At 41.2% G+C, this 20,703-nt stretch overlaps 1 protein-coding gene across 1 annotated transcript in view; it reads left to right on the top strand.

The window, feature by feature from the left end:
- Positions 1–6,028: 6,028 nt before the first annotated feature.
- Positions 6,029–20,703, top strand: part of PLCL1 (phospholipase C like 1 (inactive)) — a 364,454-nt gene continuing 349,779 nt past the window's right edge. The window contains exon 1 of the mRNA XM_059054288.2: positions 6,029–6,728. Coding sequence (XP_058910271.2) covers positions 6,405–6,728 — 324 coding nt within the window. The 5' untranslated portion in view covers positions 6,029–6,404. The remainder of the gene's footprint in view (positions 6,729–20,703) is intronic.

Genomic DNA, 20,703 nt, shown 5'->3' on the forward strand with positions numbered 1-20,703 from the left:
AAACCAAAGAGTTATACACCTGAAAACTTATTTGGAACTAAAAAGTGCTTACAAAAGAGACCATACTTTACTCTTGTCTTATATTTTAATTTAGAACATACATTATTATTTTGTGCTTATTTAAATATCTCACTCTGCCTCTTCCAAAAGATTTGAGGTAGGCTACAGCAAAGGCATAATAAGGCTAACAAAATACGTATAAGAGTAATGCATCATGATCAGGACTTCCCTGGTGGTGCAGTGGTTAAGAATCTGCCTGCCAGCAGTGGTTAAGAATCCACCTGCCAATGCAGGAGATACGGGTTCGAGCTCTGGTCCGGGAAGATCCCACATGCCACAGAACAACTAAACCTGTGTGCCTCAACTACTGAGCCTGCACTCTAGAGCCCGCGAGCCACAACTACTGAACCCCTGTGCCACAACTACTGAGGCCCATGCACCTAGAGCCTATGCTCCAAAACAAGAGAAGCCACCACAGTGAGAAGCCTGCGCACCGCAACAAAGAGTAGCCCCTGCTGTCCGCAACCAGAGAAAAGCCCACGAGCAGCAACGAAGACCCAATGCAGCTGAAAATAAAATAAATAAAAAATAAAAATAAAAGAATCTGCCTGCCAATGCAGGGGACATGGGTTCAAGCTCTGGTCCAGGAAGATTCCCCATGCTGCAGAGCAACTAAGCCCATGCGCCACAGCTACTGAGCCCACGCGCCTCAACTACTGAAGCCTGTGTGCCTAGAACCTGTGCTCCGCCATAAGAGAAGCCACTGCAATGAGAAGCCTGTGCACCGCAACAAAGAGTAGCCCTGCTCGCCACAACTAGAGAAACCCCGCACACAGCAACAGACCCAACACAGCCAGAAGTAAAAAAATAAATTAATTAAAAAAAGAGTAATACATCATGATGAAAGGAAAGGAGTGCATTAGAGAAAGAAATATGACTCTATATTTTCTTCCAATGGGTCCTGTGATACTGACAAGCATTAATGAACTTAAAAAATTGGAAAAATTGGAGGAAGAATCCCCATCACATGCAGATGAATTAGATTTGGGCTTTGTACCCGGGGTGGGGGAAGAGGAGGAGGAGGGACCTACCCCATATTCACTCCTGTATCGCAAGTGTCAGGCATTGGGTGTATGTTTGATTTGAAGAGGTTTATATTATAAAACCATACCTGGAAACAACTCAAGTTGTTAAATAAAATAAATAAAGAAGAGAAACAAGTTTTCATGGGGGTATCATTAGTGCCATTCCAGTGGTACTTTTCATAAATGCCTTTGTGGTTTCTGCATCAGTAGGGAACATACCATGACCTGAGCTCCAACTCCAGGATCTGTGTCAAAGTAAATTAAATTAACACATAGAAAATAAACCAACACTGACTGTCTATTTTTTTTTTTTTTTTTTTTTTTTGTGGTACGCGGGCCTCTCACTGTTGTGGCCTCTCCCGTTGTGGAGCGCAGGCTCCGGACGCGCAGGCTCAGCGGCCATGGCTCACGGGCCCAGCCGCTCCGCGGCATGTGGGATCCTCCCGGACCGGGGCACGAACCCGTATCCCCTGCATCGGCAGGCGGACTCTCAACCACTGCGCCACCAGGGAAGCCCTGACTGTCTATTTTTAAAAGACCTTTGCCCTGAACATACAGACTGTTCCCAGACGATTGGCCTGGGGCTCCTGATAGTATATTTTAGCCTCAGGGTCTATGTGGGGTGATTCCTGAGGGGCAGTGTTAATGGGCAAACACCTGGGCATTCTGTTCTCATGCAGGTAGTACAGGTTTGCAGCAGCCATCAGACATTGAAGAACATTGTCTGTTATTAGAGATTTCTTAAATATTTATTGTCTTTCAGTACTTGGAAGATTTATTAAACTGGTGAACCTAGATCTATCCTAAACAATTAGTAGCTTCTCTTTTTTTTTTGGGCTGTGCTGCGTGGCTTGTGGGATCTCAGTTCCCTAACCAGGGATTGAATCTGGGCCACAGCAGTGAAAGCCCGGAATCCTAAACAGTAAGCTACCAGGGAATTCCCTGTAACTTCTCATTTTTGTAGGACTGTTATCAAGAAGTGGAGTGTCCTTCTACTTAGAAGTGAAAGTAGTTGATTTTTATGTTTTAGTTACTGAAATAGAAGGGATGAAGGAATACCTGTCAAGAAAAGGGAATCTTGAATTTTAAGAGGTTGTATTAAGTTTTGCTTATCTTTCATTGACTTAGCATATATTTGCTCTACTATAATATTTATACTATAAATTGCCCTGCAAATTGCTTTTTCTTGAACTAGCAAATCAAAATGACTACAATGTGTATTGGGGAGCTCTGTGACTGAATATAAGATATATGTGGCTCATTTGAAAATGCTTTACTCACATTAAATGCATCTTTGAACTGGCTCTTAATATCAAAATATTCTTTCTTACATATATGTGGATCACAGGATAAATGTGTTTTCTCACACACTGATAAATCTATCAGCCTTATACTCCATCATGATGAAATAGAGGTAATGCTGGTGTTAAGAGAAGAGGTAGTTGTGCCTAATGTGAGTGGTCCCAGATTTGAAGGAGTGGTTCTTCAGAATAAGTGAAGTCTCCAGGACCATCACGGGACTTGTACCCTATGAGAGCCTTGTGTAGTAGAAAGGGCCACAAGCTTCAAAGTCATTGTCTGGGACTCAAATCCTGGTTTTGTCACTTGAGCAAGTGAATTGACCGTTTTGATCCTATGTTTCCTTATCTGTAAAGTATAGATCAGAATTCTTCATAGAGGATTATCTGGTACATAGAAAGCAGTGATAAGTTCTCTTCCCAACTGTGATTTCCTGGTAATGTATGGAAAGTCTTACTATTCTCACTGGATTTTTCTTAGGCCCAGGGTTCTGAAGTGACTAATCTGAGCTGGAAGGGCTGCATTGACATACCGGGTCTTCAATTCTGGGCTAGGTATTTTCAGGTTTGCTGCAGCTGGCTAGGTTCCCATCAGTTGATTTTCAGTCCAAATCTAGATTTCATGTTACTCCAATTTATAAGAATACTTCTAATTTTGCAACTACTTGCTTTGGGTCTGCTCTGAGTTTTGCCCTAGGATGGAATTCCAGGATCCTTGACAATAAGAAGTCTTCAGTGACAGAGCCATTTTTCTTTATCAGAAGTGGTTGTTTCATTCAGTTAGAGGACTGCAAAGGTAAAGATTCCATCCACAAATATTTATTGAGCGCCTACTCTGCCAGGCATGGTTCTGGGAGCTGGAGGTACAGCACTGAACAAAATAGACAAGTTTTTTATGTACATGGAGATTACATTCTCCATTTCAGTGGGGGCAGAGACAGGAGGTCAGCGTGAAAGACTATATAACTAAACAGTTCCATGGACAGGACAGTTTATTTACAGTGATAAAATCCTATGAGAAAACAAAACAGAATAATATGAGTAACATGGTATGTGTGTGAGGTTGAAGGGGCAACTTGAGATTTGTGGCCAGAGAAGACCTCTCTGAGGTGGTGACATTTGACAATTTATGATTCTTACTGACGTCCATTCCCCCTATCCCTCCCATTCTTCCAACTTCCAATTTGCCCATGAAGTGGTTGTCACATTACTTGGTGAATGATTGGGAGACAGGAGTTGTGGGTCATAGTAACTTGGAAAGGGTTTTTTTTTAATGGAGGGTAGGAATGTTTATATGGCTGCTGATCCGAAGTCTGGTTACACCTTTCTCTCAGTCTTGGGAGTGGGGCCACAGAGTAGAATCTGTGTATGGGTAGGAGCAGGTTCAATGGAGGGTTCATTTTTTTAAAATTGCAAACATGAATATCAGGAGAAACCTTCTGAGCTTATGCTAGAGGACAACAGTATGAAAGACTTGATAGATCAGTATCCAACTATATTCTCAAGGCAGAATGAATTAGACAACAGTCTGAACAGATGCTCAGAGCAAAGATGCGTGTGTGTGTGTGTGTTTGCGTTCACATGAGGGTGAGAGAGAAGGCTGCTAAGGGAGAAAAGAGAGAAGATTTCATCTGGTCATCGTCTAGTTGAAACACACAAAAAAATTTGTACACTGCATGCTATAGTTTCTGGTTTATCTTTTTGAAAATCACTGACTGTAAATGTTATAAGGTGACACTAATTTTAATATTAAAAAATAATATCAGGATGGTATACACAAACCATTTACATGGGAAATCCCTTTAAATGATATTAATATAGAACAAGATAATGAGTGAGATAACCACAGTTTTACATTTCTCAGAGGACAACCCAAGAATGGAATTTTTATGAGAGTAACACAGAAAAATAAAGCTCTGAAAGCAACTGTAGAAGACAGAAATAAAACATAGTAATACTTGAATAGCAAAGAAAAGTAATAGGTTATATTTGTGAGTATAGTAAGCAAAAATATTTCTGATGAAGATGAAGGACATGTATGGTTGTTTTAAGTCTGGGTGACCTTCTACTTCCTTCCTCTTGTCTGTGGGTTATAAGGGCAGATCAGTTGAAAGGAAACTAACTGAGTTTCCTCTCCTGTCTTTTACATATGAGAAAGAAAGAAAAAAGCACAGTTCTCAGAATCTCACTAGAGGGTGCTGTTGGTTCTAAAACCAGAGATTGCTAATCTGGTACATTCATTACCAGGCTGCATTTATATTTAAAGAAAAGGTAAAATCAAGCCTTCTCAGTCTTCCCTAAAAGTTGGGAAATGTCAAGTCTGAAAACTCTCAACGGCCTCATCCAGTTCTGGCTGCTTGCAGCCCCAGAGTAGCCAGATAAAGTAGTGAAGAGATTACCGGAGGAGTTAAGTGGCAGATTCTAATTTCACCTCTTGCACTAACTAGTGGACAAGAAACTAAAGCTCTGTGGGCCTTCTTCCCATCTGTAAAATAAAAGGGTTGCACTAGATGATCCCTAAATCCCCTTGCATCTCTAAAATTCTGACATTCTAACAAATTCTGGGTCTAAAAGGCTGAAGAATTTCTCATGTTCTTAGTCAAAGGAACAAGTAACATCTCAAATTATAAAATTATTAATAATTAAAATATAATTTAATGTTATAAATAAGGTTTAACAAAGATTCTAATATTAAAAAGCCTTTAAATTAAAATGTCAAATCTTCAGGGAACCTCAGAGCCATCCTTTTTTTCACCTGTCTGAACATTCTGTGGTTAATTTCACTGCCTTAATGCATCATTCAAGGATATCTCTCCTCTTGCTAACTTGCTGGAAATGAGCAAAATATGGTTATATAGGATTATCTAGAGAAAGGAGGTTGAATCATTCATTATCAAATAGGGATGTTTTAGGATAGAGATTAAATCCCCTACCTCACCTTGTGCTTAGCCAACATGCATCATATCTATGCTTTGTGACGAGTCACTTCCCAGAGGATTTAGTTGGTTTGGCTTCCTATTACCCTCACCTCTTTTATCTGATTCCATTTCCTTGTCATATTTATTCACATTGCAGAGTGAACTGAAGATGTTTACACGGAAACTGAAGCAAATTATCCAACAGCTGGGTCCCTGTAAACCCTAGTTTATCTCTGCATGGACTTGACTTCTAAAGGTGAGAGCTTGCAATTAACCCCTGATGGTGCGAAGCTGCACTCCGCGTCACCCCAAAGTCTTTGACCTTAATATTCAACACCCCATTTCCTCCAAATTGCTTTGCTTTGCAAACGAAGGTTTCCTTTCCCCCGCCTCTGTCTCATCCCCGGATTTTGTTGCATCTTCAGGTTCGTTTCGAATATCTAAACTTCCCAAAATACACACGGAGCGCCTTCGGGTGCGCACACGCGCGCTCTCACACCCCACTCGAGTACACAAGCCTGTCTGCGTCGGCTCCCGGTTAGAGATTCCATTCTTCGCACTCGGGCACACCCCTCCCTAGTGGGGATTGGTCGGGCCGACCCCCCCTTCGGCGAGGCTAGGCTCCTAAGAGGCCCAGACGCCTGCCAATCCCCACGGGCTGTCAAAACAAGTCCTTCCCTCCCTGTCACAACAGAGCGGAGTGGAGGTCGCCGCCGCCGCCGCCGCACTTCCTGGGGCCATTGCGCCGCCGTCCGCGGGCAGGTGGTTGGTGCGCCGGGCAGCGGTCGCCGGGCTCCAGCCCCTCTCAGGCCGCGCGCGTCCCGGCCTCGGAGGCAGCCCGGCCAGGCGCCCGGTGCCTTTTGTCTGGCGCAGAGCGGGCGTTTGCATCACATTTCGGACACCTCCCTCTCCTTTTCGCCTCTCCTTCTCCCTCCCGCTCACATCTCCTCACTCCCGCCGCGGTCCCCCCAAGGACTGCCGGCCTCCTGGATCAAAGCCCGCGAACGTCTGTACTCGAGCGATGTTTCCTCTCCAGAAAGTTGCCGCCACCGCCGCCGCCACCGGGCGGTGAAACAAAGTCTGGCGCGGTCGCCTCCCGGTGCATGAGCGCACCCGTGCCCAGCGGCTGGACTCCGCTGCCGGGCGTGCCGCCTCCCCCCGGGGAGCCCGAAACGCGCTCGGCTATGGCCGAGGGCGCAGCCTGCAGGGAGGGTCCAGCGCCGACAGACGCGGCCGGGAGCGAAGACGACCCCCGAATGGGCCCGGACGCCGCCTCCGGGGATGGCGTGGCGGCGGCTCCTGGGGGCCAGTGGAGGGACCGTCGCAGCGGGGTCGCGCTGCCCAGCGCTGCAGGGGCCCCGGCGGACGGCGAGGCCGGCCTCCTGGAGGCTGCGCGGGCGACCCCCCGGCGCAGCAGCATCATCAAGGTAAGTGAGGCCGCACGGCCCCGGGAGCGTGGGTGTGGATGGTGGACCGTGGATGGGTCACGGGCCGGGGCAGGATGTATGGTGTCCGGAGGCCACGCAGGCTTAGCATTGTTTTCTCCCATCTCCTTCATTACCGAACCTTCCTTCCTTGTCCGGAGGTTCCCAGACTCAGTTCTTGGCTGTGAGAAGCAGAAGTGACTTTTTTTTTTCTTGACAGAGGAGGAAAAGTTCCACTCTGCGTCTTTGTGTTTTGATGGATGCTTTTCCTCATCTTCTCTGAAAGTTTCGCTAAGCCATTGATATACGGAGGAAGGGAGGACTCATTATAAATGCAGACCCGCGGGATGGTTGTGCACTGCTCTCCAACGAGAAGTTAGCTTTTGCCGCACAGTAAAGGAAATGCACAGTTTACCCTCAAGTGAAGCAAAACAAAACAAAACAAAACAACCCAAACCCTCGAGACTCAAACTGTCCTGAGGTCTCACGAAGCGTGGGCTTTCCCCGTAGGCAGGCAGAGTTTTCAGTGGCCCCTAGAGCAAAGTAAAGAGCGATGGTGGAGCCCAGAGTTTCCGCGCTGCAGAGGGCGCAACCGAAAAGCAGCCAATCCACCAAGCAGCACCCCGGGTCCTTGTGGTTACCACCACATCCAGGGAAAACGCTTCTCGACCCCTCAACTACCAGTCAGGGTTTCTCTCCATCCATCTTCCTTCCACTTGGGGCTTGTTTCCTGTTTGAGATTTCATCTTGGTTGCATGACATCGGGATGAGGTCCCCTGAAAGTCAGAAGCCTTCCACAGGCTTTGGAAAAGGGCCTTTTAGCGTAAATGCACGTGGGTAGTCTTCAGTACATGACGATAAAACCGATCTTGGTAAAACAGTCAGTATGAAACTACCTCCATGTAAAAGTAAGCCAAAGATGATAATGAAGGATGGACTTGGAACTACTTACTATTCAATGTACTTGTGTTAATACATTAAAAACCCGTGCTCAGGTTTAAGCTGTGTATACACCACATAATACGTGTCTCTTTCTCAAGCTCTAAACTGGAGCTCCAAGTGCCGGTGTGGGTAGACTGCTCCCCTAGTCCATCCAGCCAGCTCCAAGTATAGTCTAGGCTTTTCCCCAGTACTGACACATGGAAGTTTAAAGCCAAACAGGGAGATTTCTATATTAAAAGAAGAGTGGGTGGTAGTTACAAATGACTTGTAGTAGTTTCTGTTATTTTGTGACTTTTAGATTATGTGAAAAGAAGTGTTCTATTCTGAGTGTGAATTTGGATAAAAAGGAAATGATCACTTTTTTCCTTTTAACCCACAGGTTAGAAAGCATATTGTTTTGAATCTTAAAAACACCATCATAATTAGATAGCACACATTTTGGAATCTAAGATATAGACACTACACGTGTTGTGTGAAAACAAGAGCCTCAAGATAGTTTAAAATATACCATCATAAAAAGCAGTGGGCTTTTTTGTTGTGTTGTAAAAAATGAAAGTAACAGAGCGTAAGGAATATACAAATTCTTGCAGCTAAGTTTGAAATTTAAAAATTTTAGTTCTGTGCTGGTTGATATTCTCAGAAGAGTCCTTGCTGAGTAATGGTGCCTCTGTTGTTTTGAAGTTTCTTTTTGTGACAAAAAAGGAGGGAGGCAACAGAGTAGCAGCTTGATTCTTTCCCTATTTAATAGTAAAATAAACATTTAATAAATGACCTTTAAAATTAAAGGTACCAGAAAATGAAGTGAATTATTATTATTATCTTAAATGAGTTCTTATTGAAAAAGTAATATATGCATATGATAAAAACAAATGTTGCAAAGGAGTTTGAAGGGAAAACTCCCAGCCACTCCACATTCCCACTTACATGGTCCACCCCCATAGCTGTTAACACTTTCTTGTGTATCCTTCCAGTAAGATTCCATGTATATATAAGCATATGTGTCTGTACTTATCTGTGGTGAACTACTGATGCTGCTGATTTATGTAATAAAGTTTCGCTAGAGTTTACAGGCCTCATATCTTCAGATTTGCTCCATACATTTTGATGTCTAGAGGGTTGTCTAAGGTCATTGTGGTGGGTCTGTTAATCTTTAAGGATAACCTGGTAGGTCATTGGTGGGTAGAGGTCCTTGGGGTCTCTTCCCAGAGCCCTTCATTATCTTACAGTGGGGAAAGAGGCAGTTGGTGGACTCTGTGCTACTCCCTCTCTGAGATCAAGGACCTTTCTGTTGACATCTTGAATCTGCTGCCCCATGGTTTGTTCACTTTAGCATAGTAAAAATGAGAATTTCTAAAAAAGGTCTAGATCGTATAAGAAATAAGTAGCACATGTTCTGTATTGAGAAAAGATTGCATTCTTCATAGTTTTGCCAAGAGTTCTTTTTATTTGGCACTGAAACATACACAAAAAGAAAGGCTTTAGTACATTTTATATTAATCAAACTATTAAATGCTGTTTCAAATAGCCTTAGTACAGGGATAATTGATATTCATGATCATAGTTCTGAGCCACTGAAAGATTGTGAATCATCAAATATCAAATTATTTTCAGCTCAATTTAGGTATTGTTTCTAGTCTAATTATTTGACTGCTAATTCTCTATGAACATGGATATTAAATAAATCAGAATAGTGCATTCCTCTATCATGCCAGAAAACAGACTGTCTTGTATATTAATAAAAGGAATGTTTTCAGTAAATTTGCCCTCCCTAATTTGTGAAAATATGTGTTTAGTTGAGAAAACAATTTCATTCTGAGCTGATGAAAACAATAGCATTTATCTTTACACATCTTGGGAAAGTCTTCTTTCTACTATAATTATGTTTCTTCCCTTATATGCCCAGTCCTAAGTTTTAAAAAATTTAATGTGAGAATTAAACTAGGTTCTCTTTAACCTGTCCATTTTTTCCCTGTGTTTTTCTGTGTGAGTTTTAGGACAGCATTGATGTTGATAAATGTTGCATGTTTTTTGGTAAGTGCATTGTTATATACCACAATATTGCAATAGACTCCATCTTAATTGCTTCTTCATGACTTGTGGTTTAAAATTGCTTCTTCATGACAAGTTAGTTACATGCAAGGTTGATAATATCTAAAAATTATGTACTATTGTACATTCAATTATATTTCTACTTAAGGAATTAGACCATTTAACTATCTGGTACTTGATATCAAATTTATACATTTAAAATATTTAACATATTAGATTATAGTTTACAGTTCTATAACTCTATAATAGAAATTTTTGGAAACAGAAAGCAGTGTAGCTTATTCCTTATGCCGGATGGCAGGAATTGAGATATAAAAGAGCAGTTGTGGGACTCCCCTGGCCGTCCAGTGGTTAAGACGCTGCGCTTCCAATGCAGTGGGTACGGGTATGATCCCTGGCTAGGGAACTGAGATCCTACAGACTGTGCAACCAAAAAAAAAAGGAAGCAGTTGATTTGTCTCCCACTATATGTAATGTATTGAAGAGTTCTACTTTTTTCAATTTCCTTTTGATTCTACTTCAGTATGAATTCTTGAGAAGAAATTATCACTTGGATCCCATGGACATAGGTGTGTGGGATGAAGATAGGAGTTGGAAATGAGGTGCTGAGATGTGCACTGAAGCAGCTAGAGTGGTGACTTCCATGTCTCTTATTTTATGTCATGGCCAGTCTCATTCTGTCATGTTCATTGTGGGGCTGGTGTAGTGAGTTTCTGAGCTGCAGCCTCAAAAATGCACCTTGGGTACCTGTTAACCCATATAAAAATTATGGCTCTCCTCAAAGGGGCAAGGGAAATTTTATTCACTTTTATGAAGTGCTGCCTACTGTGAGTCAAGTACTAAACTAGGAGCTTTCATACATTATAATCAATCCTCATAGCAAACTCTCTAAAGTAGAGAAAGGAGGCATGGACAGCTACTGATACAATGTGGAGTCAGGATTCATACCCATGTCTGCTTAACATGAGAGCTTGTGGTCTCATGCTGATTATCAGATGCAGAAAGCCCATAATCCATGAATACTTTTTTAGGTTAGAAACAACATGAACATCTAAGAAAGTGGCATATTCTTCGGCTCCCAGGCTTGTGGGTAAACTATCTTGTCTCAGCTCCACCTCTCCAATTCAGAACACCTGGAAATGGATGACTCTAGAAAGGGATTGCTGTTGCTTTTGTCTTTGGTCATTTTGTTAGACCTGTACTGTATTTTAAAAGGTAGAGCAGCTTGGCAGATGATCTACTTGTTGTCAATATATGAAAGGTACACCTGTTCTTTTACATCCGGCCCGCTTCTCCCTTGCCCATGCAGACAATTGAGTTTGTGAAGGATTGTATTCTCTTTTAGACTGATATATGGGGCATAGGAATATGTATTCTTCTAGAGGAGTGATGAAATAGGGGATATTGTGTGGGAGCTCTGAAAACATTTTTTATAGGGACAGTTATGAAGGGAATTAAGTGATTGAAAAATAACTCAAAAATTTTAGACACATTATAAGTTAAATAGGCTTCTGTAGATTGGCGTGGGAATTAATCAGAATTTATAGACTCTTTTTCCTGTAGAAATATGTGTTAAAAGTTCCAAATAATAGACTTATGGGTGAACTTTGGATAAACAACCTGATTGTACAGCGGGGCTGGCCAGCCTTACTGTGTGCAGTTAGTGTGCCTTGGTTGTTTCAGTCGTGGCTGCTCCTCCTGAGGAATGATTCATAAATAGCGTTGAATTTCTTGCGTGGATTTGTTTGATTATCCCAGTAACTTCAGTCAGAGTGTTTACTTTTCCTGAAATTGCCATAGAAACATGGTCCCATTTCACCTTAGAAGTGGTTGCTTCTCATTGTGGTGCCTTTCTGATGTGATTTCTTATAGCATCTCTCAAGAGAATTCAGAATAAAATTTTGATAGAGAGCCTTGTCATGCTTTGATGAGAGGTTTTAGAAGTATCTGTTGATTAGTGCTTGCTACTACTATCAGAATTTACAAGAATTTTTTTCCTTCTTGGAAAATATATTAAGGTTTAAAAGGTAGACATTAATTGCATAGCCACTGAGAGGTCAAACATACATTGCAATTAAGACTGAAGAGTTGTTTTCCGAGCCTTTCCCCTTTTACAGTAGAGAAAAAAGGCAATTACATTTTGTACAGTAAAATGTCAATTGAACATTTATTACCAAATAACACCTCAGGCAACACAGGGTATTATGAGAAGACATCAGGGACAGCCGGCTTTACCTTTGGTGCTACTGAACAAACAATCCATTAATGCTTCTAGGTAATGCCGGAGCAACTGGCCAGGCAGCATGCTGGGGAGGAATTCAAAGAAAGAATTACAGCAGGCTTCCCTGCTCCGCCAGTGACTGCTCAGCTTTAATAACTGTGAGCATTAAACATAGTTCCATTTTCAGGAGCAATGTCTAAACTGAGACCTGTATAAGATTGTACATTAAAAAAATTATCCAGCTGAAAATGACTAAACAGAAGTAAGAGGCAGGAGTAAAGTTCCTTTTTGAGTTTTCCATTGGGATCTCAACACTAGTAAATGAACCATTCATTGTTTATTAGATGGGGGGAGAGAATAATTTGATTACACTTCCAATCTAAATCTAAGGTAATAAATCAGTAAACCTATTACAGTGGAACCTGTGAGTTCTACAAAATCTCATATTTTGATGTTTTCTAATAATGTAAAAAAGGTTTATTTGTAGTTTTATCAAACTTATTTATCTTTGCATCCCCAGTTCATCTCTGTATCCCAGTTCCTATAAAGATTATGATAGACAGAATTTATTATAATTAATGCATATACTAAATTGATAAAAACAATTAGAACTAAATGGTCAAGTTCTAGAATGACAACATTCTGTTTTGTTTTAGTTCTTGGCCAATGTATTGTGTATTTCAGCCAACATTAGATGGCAACAAAATTATAGTGTGACAAAGTATTGGAATAGTCCTTTGGATTTAAAATTGGATTTGATTTCTAGTTTAATTTGTAACATTTTATGTGGATGTGTTGAAGAGACATATAATCTAGTTTATTTTCAACAGTAAACATTTTAACTTACCTCACTAATAATTAAACTAGCATTATTTTGAGATAAGTAGGATTGTACTTTGTGAGTAGAAAAGAATCATATTTATATTATCATTATCACTCCAGGAAGAAGAAAGGCAAGTTAATTTTGAAAACAATATAATCCATCCAAAACAAAACAACATAACAACTAAACTATTTTAGTAAGTGTGCTTAGTTCCCAAAGATTTCTTAATTTGTATTTGTGAATTTATGATACCTGTTACTGGCAAGGATATTGTGTTTTTCTTTAACCACACAACATTTTTTTTTTTTTTTTCCGGTACGCGGGCCTCTCACTGTTGTGGCCTCTCCCGTTGCGGAGGACAGGCTCCGGTCGCGCAGGCTCAGCGGCCATGGCTCACGGGCCCAGCCGCTCCGCGCCATGTGGGATCTTCCCGGACTGGGACACGAACCCGTGTCCCCTGCATCGGCAGGCGGACTCTCAACCACTGCGCCACCAGGGAAGCCTAACCACACAACTTTGTATTCAAAAGTTTAAAATCTTTGAAAGACAATATCTGCTTTCTTAACTCTTTCACACTGACTTGTTCAAAAGCCTGTTAAAAGGTGCTAAATCTATACTAGACTAAGCTCAGGCAGTATGTATAAGTAGGCACACTTGTATCATTGTATGGTACTATGTAATGGTTAGAAATGATAGATTATATTCAGAACACCTTCCCTGTGAAATGTTGAGGAAGGTAAATGCACAAGGAAGTAAAAAAGAGTCAAAACACAAACAAACAAAAAAACCCCCTTTACTGTTAGCTGGGACCAAGATTACAAGGCAGAACTCTAGAAAGCTGGACCTGATCATGTTGTAGGTACTTTTCTCTAAGGCTCAAGTGATTTCAAACCAAAGCAGGCCAAGTAGCCTGTGTTCTTAAAGCCCATATCTTCCATCTCAGATCTGACAGCTGATGATGAGGGTGGGCTACTCAGGAGCTCACGCCATCGGGCTAGAGAATTAAGGAGTCAGCAGGAGGAGAATGTGTTTCCCCTCCACACCTCCCTTGGCTCAGCCTGGGTTAGGGTCTGGCTCAGGAAAAGGGCAACTGTGTGGGAAGAGTGAGTATAAACTTCCTTGCTCTGCTCCCCTTCAGGTCAGCACGTTGTTGGATGAGGGGAGAAAGAGGATACCATGCCATGTGCACTCTGACCTTTATCTCCTTGGAAAACTTCACCTCCACAAAACAGAGTCTATCAATGTCCTTGAACTTGCAGTCTTGTAACCATTTATCATGACTAATTTTTGGAGGAGGTAGTAGGGGCAGAAGTGGGGGATGAAGGTTGGCAGAGTCTGTGCTCCCCCTGGAGACTGACATGCAAGGTGCAAAGACATCTTCAGCATTTAGTGAACTCCCCTTTTGAAATACTTTGGAATTATTGATTTCATGCTATAATTAAATATTATATATTTAGATATGTTATTAATAATTAAATGCTTTATTTTAATGTTTAATCTAATAGATAAAACACCTAGTACATCTTGCAGAGATTTTCCTATTGAGAAATTTTCTTATAGTAATAGCAAATGCTTATATAAGTTGTATTATGAGTCTGGCATTGTTCAATTAATGTGTATTAATTCATTCAATCCTCACAATAGCCATATGAGTTTAGTATTTTTAATTGTGATTTCCGTTTTTACAGTTGGAGAGATATGACTGGCCTAAGGTCACACAGCTAGTAAATGCAGAGACAGGAAATGGACCCCAATGGTCTAGCTCCAGAGGTTGCTTTTAATCTTTGTGCTGTACATCCTCTTAAATTAATATTGATTTAAACCTTAACTAGTATGCATGAAATAGCAGACATCATATAGCTACCTTAAAAACTAAGTTTAGCTGACAAATAGAAAAGAAACAATTCTGAAAACAACTTTGGGAAACTCTGATAAGGATTCTTTGATTATGTTTTTTTAGCTTCTTAACCTTTCATGTAAAATACCCATGACTTTACAAAAATATCGTACACCACTTTCCCTTGAGATGACTGGAACTCCTCTTAGTACATTTTTACTCTTTTATCAGAATTAGCATCTTTACCATGTAGCAAGAATTTATGATCCAACTTTGCTGTAAATTACACAGGCTAATTAATCAATGCAAACTGATATGATTTATTTTATAGTTTTTATAGTTTGATAGTTTTGTCTTCCAGCATCAATAAGTCAGTAAGGAGTATCTGAGTTTCTAATCCAAGGAAGTTGGAATTTTGATAAGTGGTAGTGGATATGATGCTTTATTATTAATATTTCTTCCCAATTACATTTGAGGTAGGTGAGTTCATCACACATATGAGGAATATTTGAGGAATTCCATTAAACTGAAAGTCTGTTTAATCATTTAATTCCTTTTTTTGGGGGGTGGAAATTCCAAAAAAAAAAGGGAAATTTAAATATGTGAGTATGTCATGAAATTACTGTGCTTGTGGCTACTTTATTGTGTTGATGGTAGTGAGTCCATTCTGCTATGCAGAGATACAGATGGCCAGATCATACCCAGAGGCTTGTCCCCATCACTTGGAGACTGGCCAGGTGTTAAAGGCACAGTCAGCTCTCTTGTTGAAACACTCCTCATATGTCAGGTTTAATTACCTATCTGCCGTTATATTAAAGTATTGAAAGGACATAGGACTTTGGCTTTTTCTTTCTCTTGTCTCTCTCTCTCTCTTTTTTCTGTTGCAGCATTTGCACAGTAAGGTGTTTAGTCACATTCTCTTAAAGTGGAATTTTTTTGGGGGGGAAAAACAATAAAGCTTTCCCCAAACATCTGAAATTTACAAGAAATATTTTTCCTAATACCTTCTCATGTTCAGTTAGTATGGAATCAACCTGGTTTTGTGATAAATGCAGTGGTATGTATGTGTGTATACACTTAGTGCTAGACACATTGGAAGTCAGAAGCCTCAACCGCAGGTGACCTTTTTTTCGCCAGCTTTATGTCCTACAGCTGGGATGATGGTCTTTATCCCAAGACATGTTTTTTTATGAAAGTAACTGAGTGGGCTATGAGAAGCCACACTCAGACACGTTAGCCAAACTCAGAAAAGTTTGATCAGAAGTTGAGATTTTTGTGGTTTGGGGAGAAGAGAAAGAGGATCAATGTGTGCTAAAGGGAATGGAATTGGATGGGACCGTGTTTATAAATGCGCAAAGTAATGCTTCAACAAATAGCTCTCTACCTGGATCATTCTGCCAGAAGCTGTACATTTGGGAATTCAAATTTTGGGGATTTTGATGGCTTTTTGGTTCTTCTGGAGAGTCTTTTAACTAATTAACACCTCACACCTTAACATACGTAATAGTGAACACTCAGCTTAGGGCCTTTTGAGCCTAGAGATTCCTGGGAAGGATCTAAGAGGGACTGGTCTAGTTTGTTGTGGGAATGCATGGCATTAAAGACAAGTTTTGTCTATTTTTCTGTTTTTCTAGCCCTAGCCCCAAGAAAGTCCAAGGAAATTCTTCATAGTTGCACCCTCAGCATGACAGGGTCACCAATACAGAGAAGTGGCTTCTGGTAAACAAGGTATCATAGGAGTTGGTGTAACAGGATGGAAGTAGTTGTGAGTGCTGGAATTAGCCATCCCAGCTTAAAACAAAAGACTCTAAGATTCCTCAGACTCAGGGGACCGTGAACTGTTGTGTTCAGCCACCATTTCCAGTCTTATGGAGAGGCAGCCTTTACTACTGCTCTTGTCCACCCCTTTTCCCCAGGCTAAATAAGGGGAGGACTTTGAGGGAGGAGGTAACCTTGGAAGGGGGTTATGGTTTCTGAAGAGAGCCTGTTCCTTCCACTTTCCTTATTTTGGGTGGAAGATCTCATGACTCTTTATGAAGTTGAGAGAGAAAGGACTCAAGAGAATCATGTGTAAAGATTGGGCAGGTAATGGTGGTGGCATGGAACAGCTCCCCTCTCCACCAAGTCTCCCTGTAAGTTGGGACTGATGCTCATCTCTTCTCTGGAAGATACTGAATTACCAGACCGTCAGAGCCCTGATGCCATCCTGATTGTGGAGGAAGATGGCCAGGCATCTTGCTGTGCCCCACCCAAAGAACCCATCTGAGCATAGGGACTCTAGTAACAAGAGGCTGGGGCAGGGGCTGGGTAAGTGGTGGGAGGAAGAGGTCAGTGTCCAAGCCAGATCTCTAAAACCAATGTGATGAATGTGCAGGAAGAAGGGCACTATGGAGAACCATCAACTCCATGCAGAGTCAGCATTTGCATGCCTGCCTCACAGAGAGAACCAACAGTAAGTTCAGCATTAACCTGAGGAACAGAGAAAGCCAACACGTGGGGCTTTCAACATCCCTATGATGCCATCTACGGGGAGACTGTGGCCTTTCCTATGCCTCCTCCAGCCCAACCCTAGAAGGGAAGTGTAGGGAGGAAGAGAAAGAGAGAGGTGGGTAGACTAGACCTACCCCCAGCCATGGCAACTACCACCACCATTTTAGCTCTCTTTGGGGCCTATGGGATGGAAAGAGGACCTTGAATTGAACATGAGATTGAAGGTTTAAATTGAATAAGAAAGAGTTTTTAAGGACTTGAAAGAACCCTTCTGATAACTGAAAGAAACTGAAACATTGTGGAATCTGAGTGAGTTCAGTTATTAGTGGTAACTGGAGTACCCAGGGGCAAGGGGAGATCTGAGATGGCATAGTTGGGAGGGAGCAGTTGTGGGAAATATAAAACTCACTTGTTTGTACTCCAGCAACTTAAGACTGCTTAATTATCCAATTACATTATTATAGAATTGGAGAGCTTGAGATCATTCTTTAATTCAACCCCTTCACTTACCAAGCATGTCTAAGAATGGGAGAAGGATGGAAGAGATGGTCCACCATCTCTCCCATTCTTCCAGGGAGCCACTAGAGATTGTTTATGACACCATGGGTAGGTTATGGAGGCTTCTTTTACAATTTCATGGTATAGAATAATAACAGGCACGAACATTGTCAAGATCTTACATTATTTTTAATTCTTACAAGAGTCTGGCAAGACATAGCTATGGTTATCATTTCAACCTTACAGAAAAGGAAGCCAAGGCTCTGTGAGGTAGAGAAACTTGTTCCAGGTCTCACAGATATTAAATCTGTGTGTCTTTGGTAGGGTAGGGGTGGGGGAGGGCAGAATTTTTTCCTCCCTCTTTTCTTTATCCCTCAAACCTGCAACCCCCAGTATCCCAAATTTCCAAAAAACAAACAATGATCTAAGAATACGTTGATCTGGTTGCATGGGGCCAGTGTTAAAACTAAGTTAAGGTGGTTGAACCCTGCATTGTTCTGCAGTGAAAGCAACCACCACATCTACTGTGCTGGGGCACATATTTCAGTTAAAAGTCAGAAGGATCTAAGAAACAACAGTAGATTTGAGGGGATTGTTTTGGCATACCTTCTAGTTTGCAGGTTTAGGTTTCTTACTCTTCAAAACCTACATTTTAGAAACCCTAAATGTTAGTTTTCTATTGTTGCTTTGACAAATTATCATTATGTCTTCAAGCATAAATTTATTATCTTACAGTTCTAGAGGTCTGTAGTCTGAAATGGGTCTCGCTTCGCTAAAATCAAGGTATTGGCAGGGCCATGTTCCTTTTTGGAGGTTCTAGGGGAAAATCCTTTTTCTTGCCCCTTTCAGCTTCTAGAATCTGCTGCATTCTTTGGATCACGGCCCCTTCTGTTTTCAAAGTCCAGAAACAGCCAGTGGAGTCTTTCTGTCTCACACCACCCTTAACCTTTAGTTTTTACCCTGCCCCATTCTAAATCTCTGTCTCCCTCTTCCACATTTAAGGATTCTTTTGATTACGTTGGGTTCACCCAGATAATCCAAGATAATCTTCCTATTTTAAAGTCAGTTGATTAGTAATCTTAATTCCATCTGTAATCTTAATTCCCCTTTTGCCATGGAACCTAACATATTCACCGGTTCTGGGGAATAGGACATAAAGATCTTTGGAGACCATTATTCTATCATATCCTGGTTTTAGAACTAGGTCATTGTTGTAGTGATGATTTTTTTCCCCCATGCCAGATGAATTTTATTAGATTCTTTAAATACAAATATAATTTGTTACCAATATGAACAGTCCACTGGATTGAGATTTAGGATTTTGATAGTAGTGTTAATAAAAAACAATTAGTTTATGGATTTTGTGAACATTTCATTTCTAACTGCATCTGCATTTTTACATGATATACTTTTTTTTTTTTTCGGTATGAGGGCCTCTCACTGCTGTGGCCTCTCCCATTGTGGAGCACAGGTTCTGGACGTGCAGGCTCAGCGGCCATGGCTCATGGGCCCAACCGCTCCGCGGCATGTGGGATCTTCCCACCACCGGGGTACGAACCCGTGTCTCCTGCATCGGCATGTGGACTCTCAACCACTGTGCCACCAGGGAAACCCCATGGTTTCAGCTTTGACAGTTGAAAATGACTTGAACATTTTATAGGACAAGTAGATGACTAAGGTAGATTCTTTGTCTTATTCCTATAAGGATCTTGGTACTATGACCCTCGAAGGACTGTCTTTGTAGTTTTCTTCAAGTACTCTTCTTCTTTTATAATTTGGGTGTTTTCCTTCATGAACTGTTCTGTTTCTGTTTTCCAGAAGTGTATCATTGGGGGTACAAACAAAAGCATTGTTTGCTTTAGATGGCTGGCTCGACCTACATCAGAATTTTAACTTTCACTGTTAAAAGTCTTTATTAAAAGAGGAATTTAGCTGAGAATATTTATATACAAATCTCTGAGCCTTTGAAGTGAGGGAGTTCATTCTCCATATTTATAAATACTTGCATTTATTGGGAAGCTAAGTTGCTCTACGAAACATATGTTTTCTTGAACAAGATAGAAGTTTATTTCTCTAATAAGTAACACTCCATAACTAGGCTGTTTCTTCTGAATCAGGTAAGTGGCTCTAATCCATAAAGTAATTCAGGGATACAGTTTTCTTTTGTCTTCCTTTTGGCCATCCTTTAGGATGTTGTTTTGTCCCTTTGATTAAACTGGACCACAACCACATCCTCCTTCTGTCCCATAGGAAGGGGGAAAAATAAAGTGGGGGGCAAGCAGTTTGCTTTTAAGGAAGTTATCTGTAAGTTGCACATATCACTTCTACTTTTATCCCATTGGCCTGTTAGCGGTAAAGCTATACCCAGCTGGGAAATGTAGTCTCTATCTAGGTAGTTATGTGCTCAGCTTAAAGTTTAGGAGATTCTTATTAGTAAAATGAAGAAAAACAGACTGTAAGTTTTGTTAAGGTTAAAATAGTTAGTCACAGAATATATTCTTAACTGGGGAAGGAATCAAAGTGTTTTGTCATATGAGGGAGTTAAACATGACTCTGGTATGTTTTTAGGTTCCCACTGTTTGATCTGGTTAGGGCAACTGATGAGAACATGACTCATGTGCTACTAGGTCCTATTCCAATACCTGTGTGAACCAGTTAACTTCAAAATTATGGTCATAGGCATGAACCACACTTTGCGTCCTGACTTGCAAATTCATACCATATGTGAAATACAGAGAAACCCCAAACAAGGACAATCCAGGATATCTCGAGTAACTACCGTGTGCCATACATGGTGGGAAGGAATCTGATGGACTGTCTTAGGTGAGCATTTGGTGGGTGTCAGGTGCATAACTGCACTAGAGTAGGAGCCTCTGTAGATGTGGGGATAGTGGCCTCTAGTCAGCAAGGAGCTCCCTTTCTTACAAGGGAGCCAATTCCATTTTCAGGCTGCTTTTGTTGTTTGAAAAATTCTTATGTTGAGCCTAAATCCAATTCTTCTCTGATGCATTTCCTAGTCAGTCCGATTTCTCCCTCGGGAGCTAGAAAGAGTAAGTGAAATACTCATGTGACAACTCTTGACATAGTTGAAGGGAGTTTTATAGATGTCTCCTCCCAC

This window comes from Kogia breviceps, chromosome 2, assembly GCF_026419965.1.
Source record: "Kogia breviceps isolate mKogBre1 chromosome 2, mKogBre1 haplotype 1, whole genome shotgun sequence".
Taxonomy (NCBI): Eukaryota; Metazoa; Chordata; class Mammalia; order Artiodactyla; family Physeteridae; genus Kogia; species Kogia breviceps.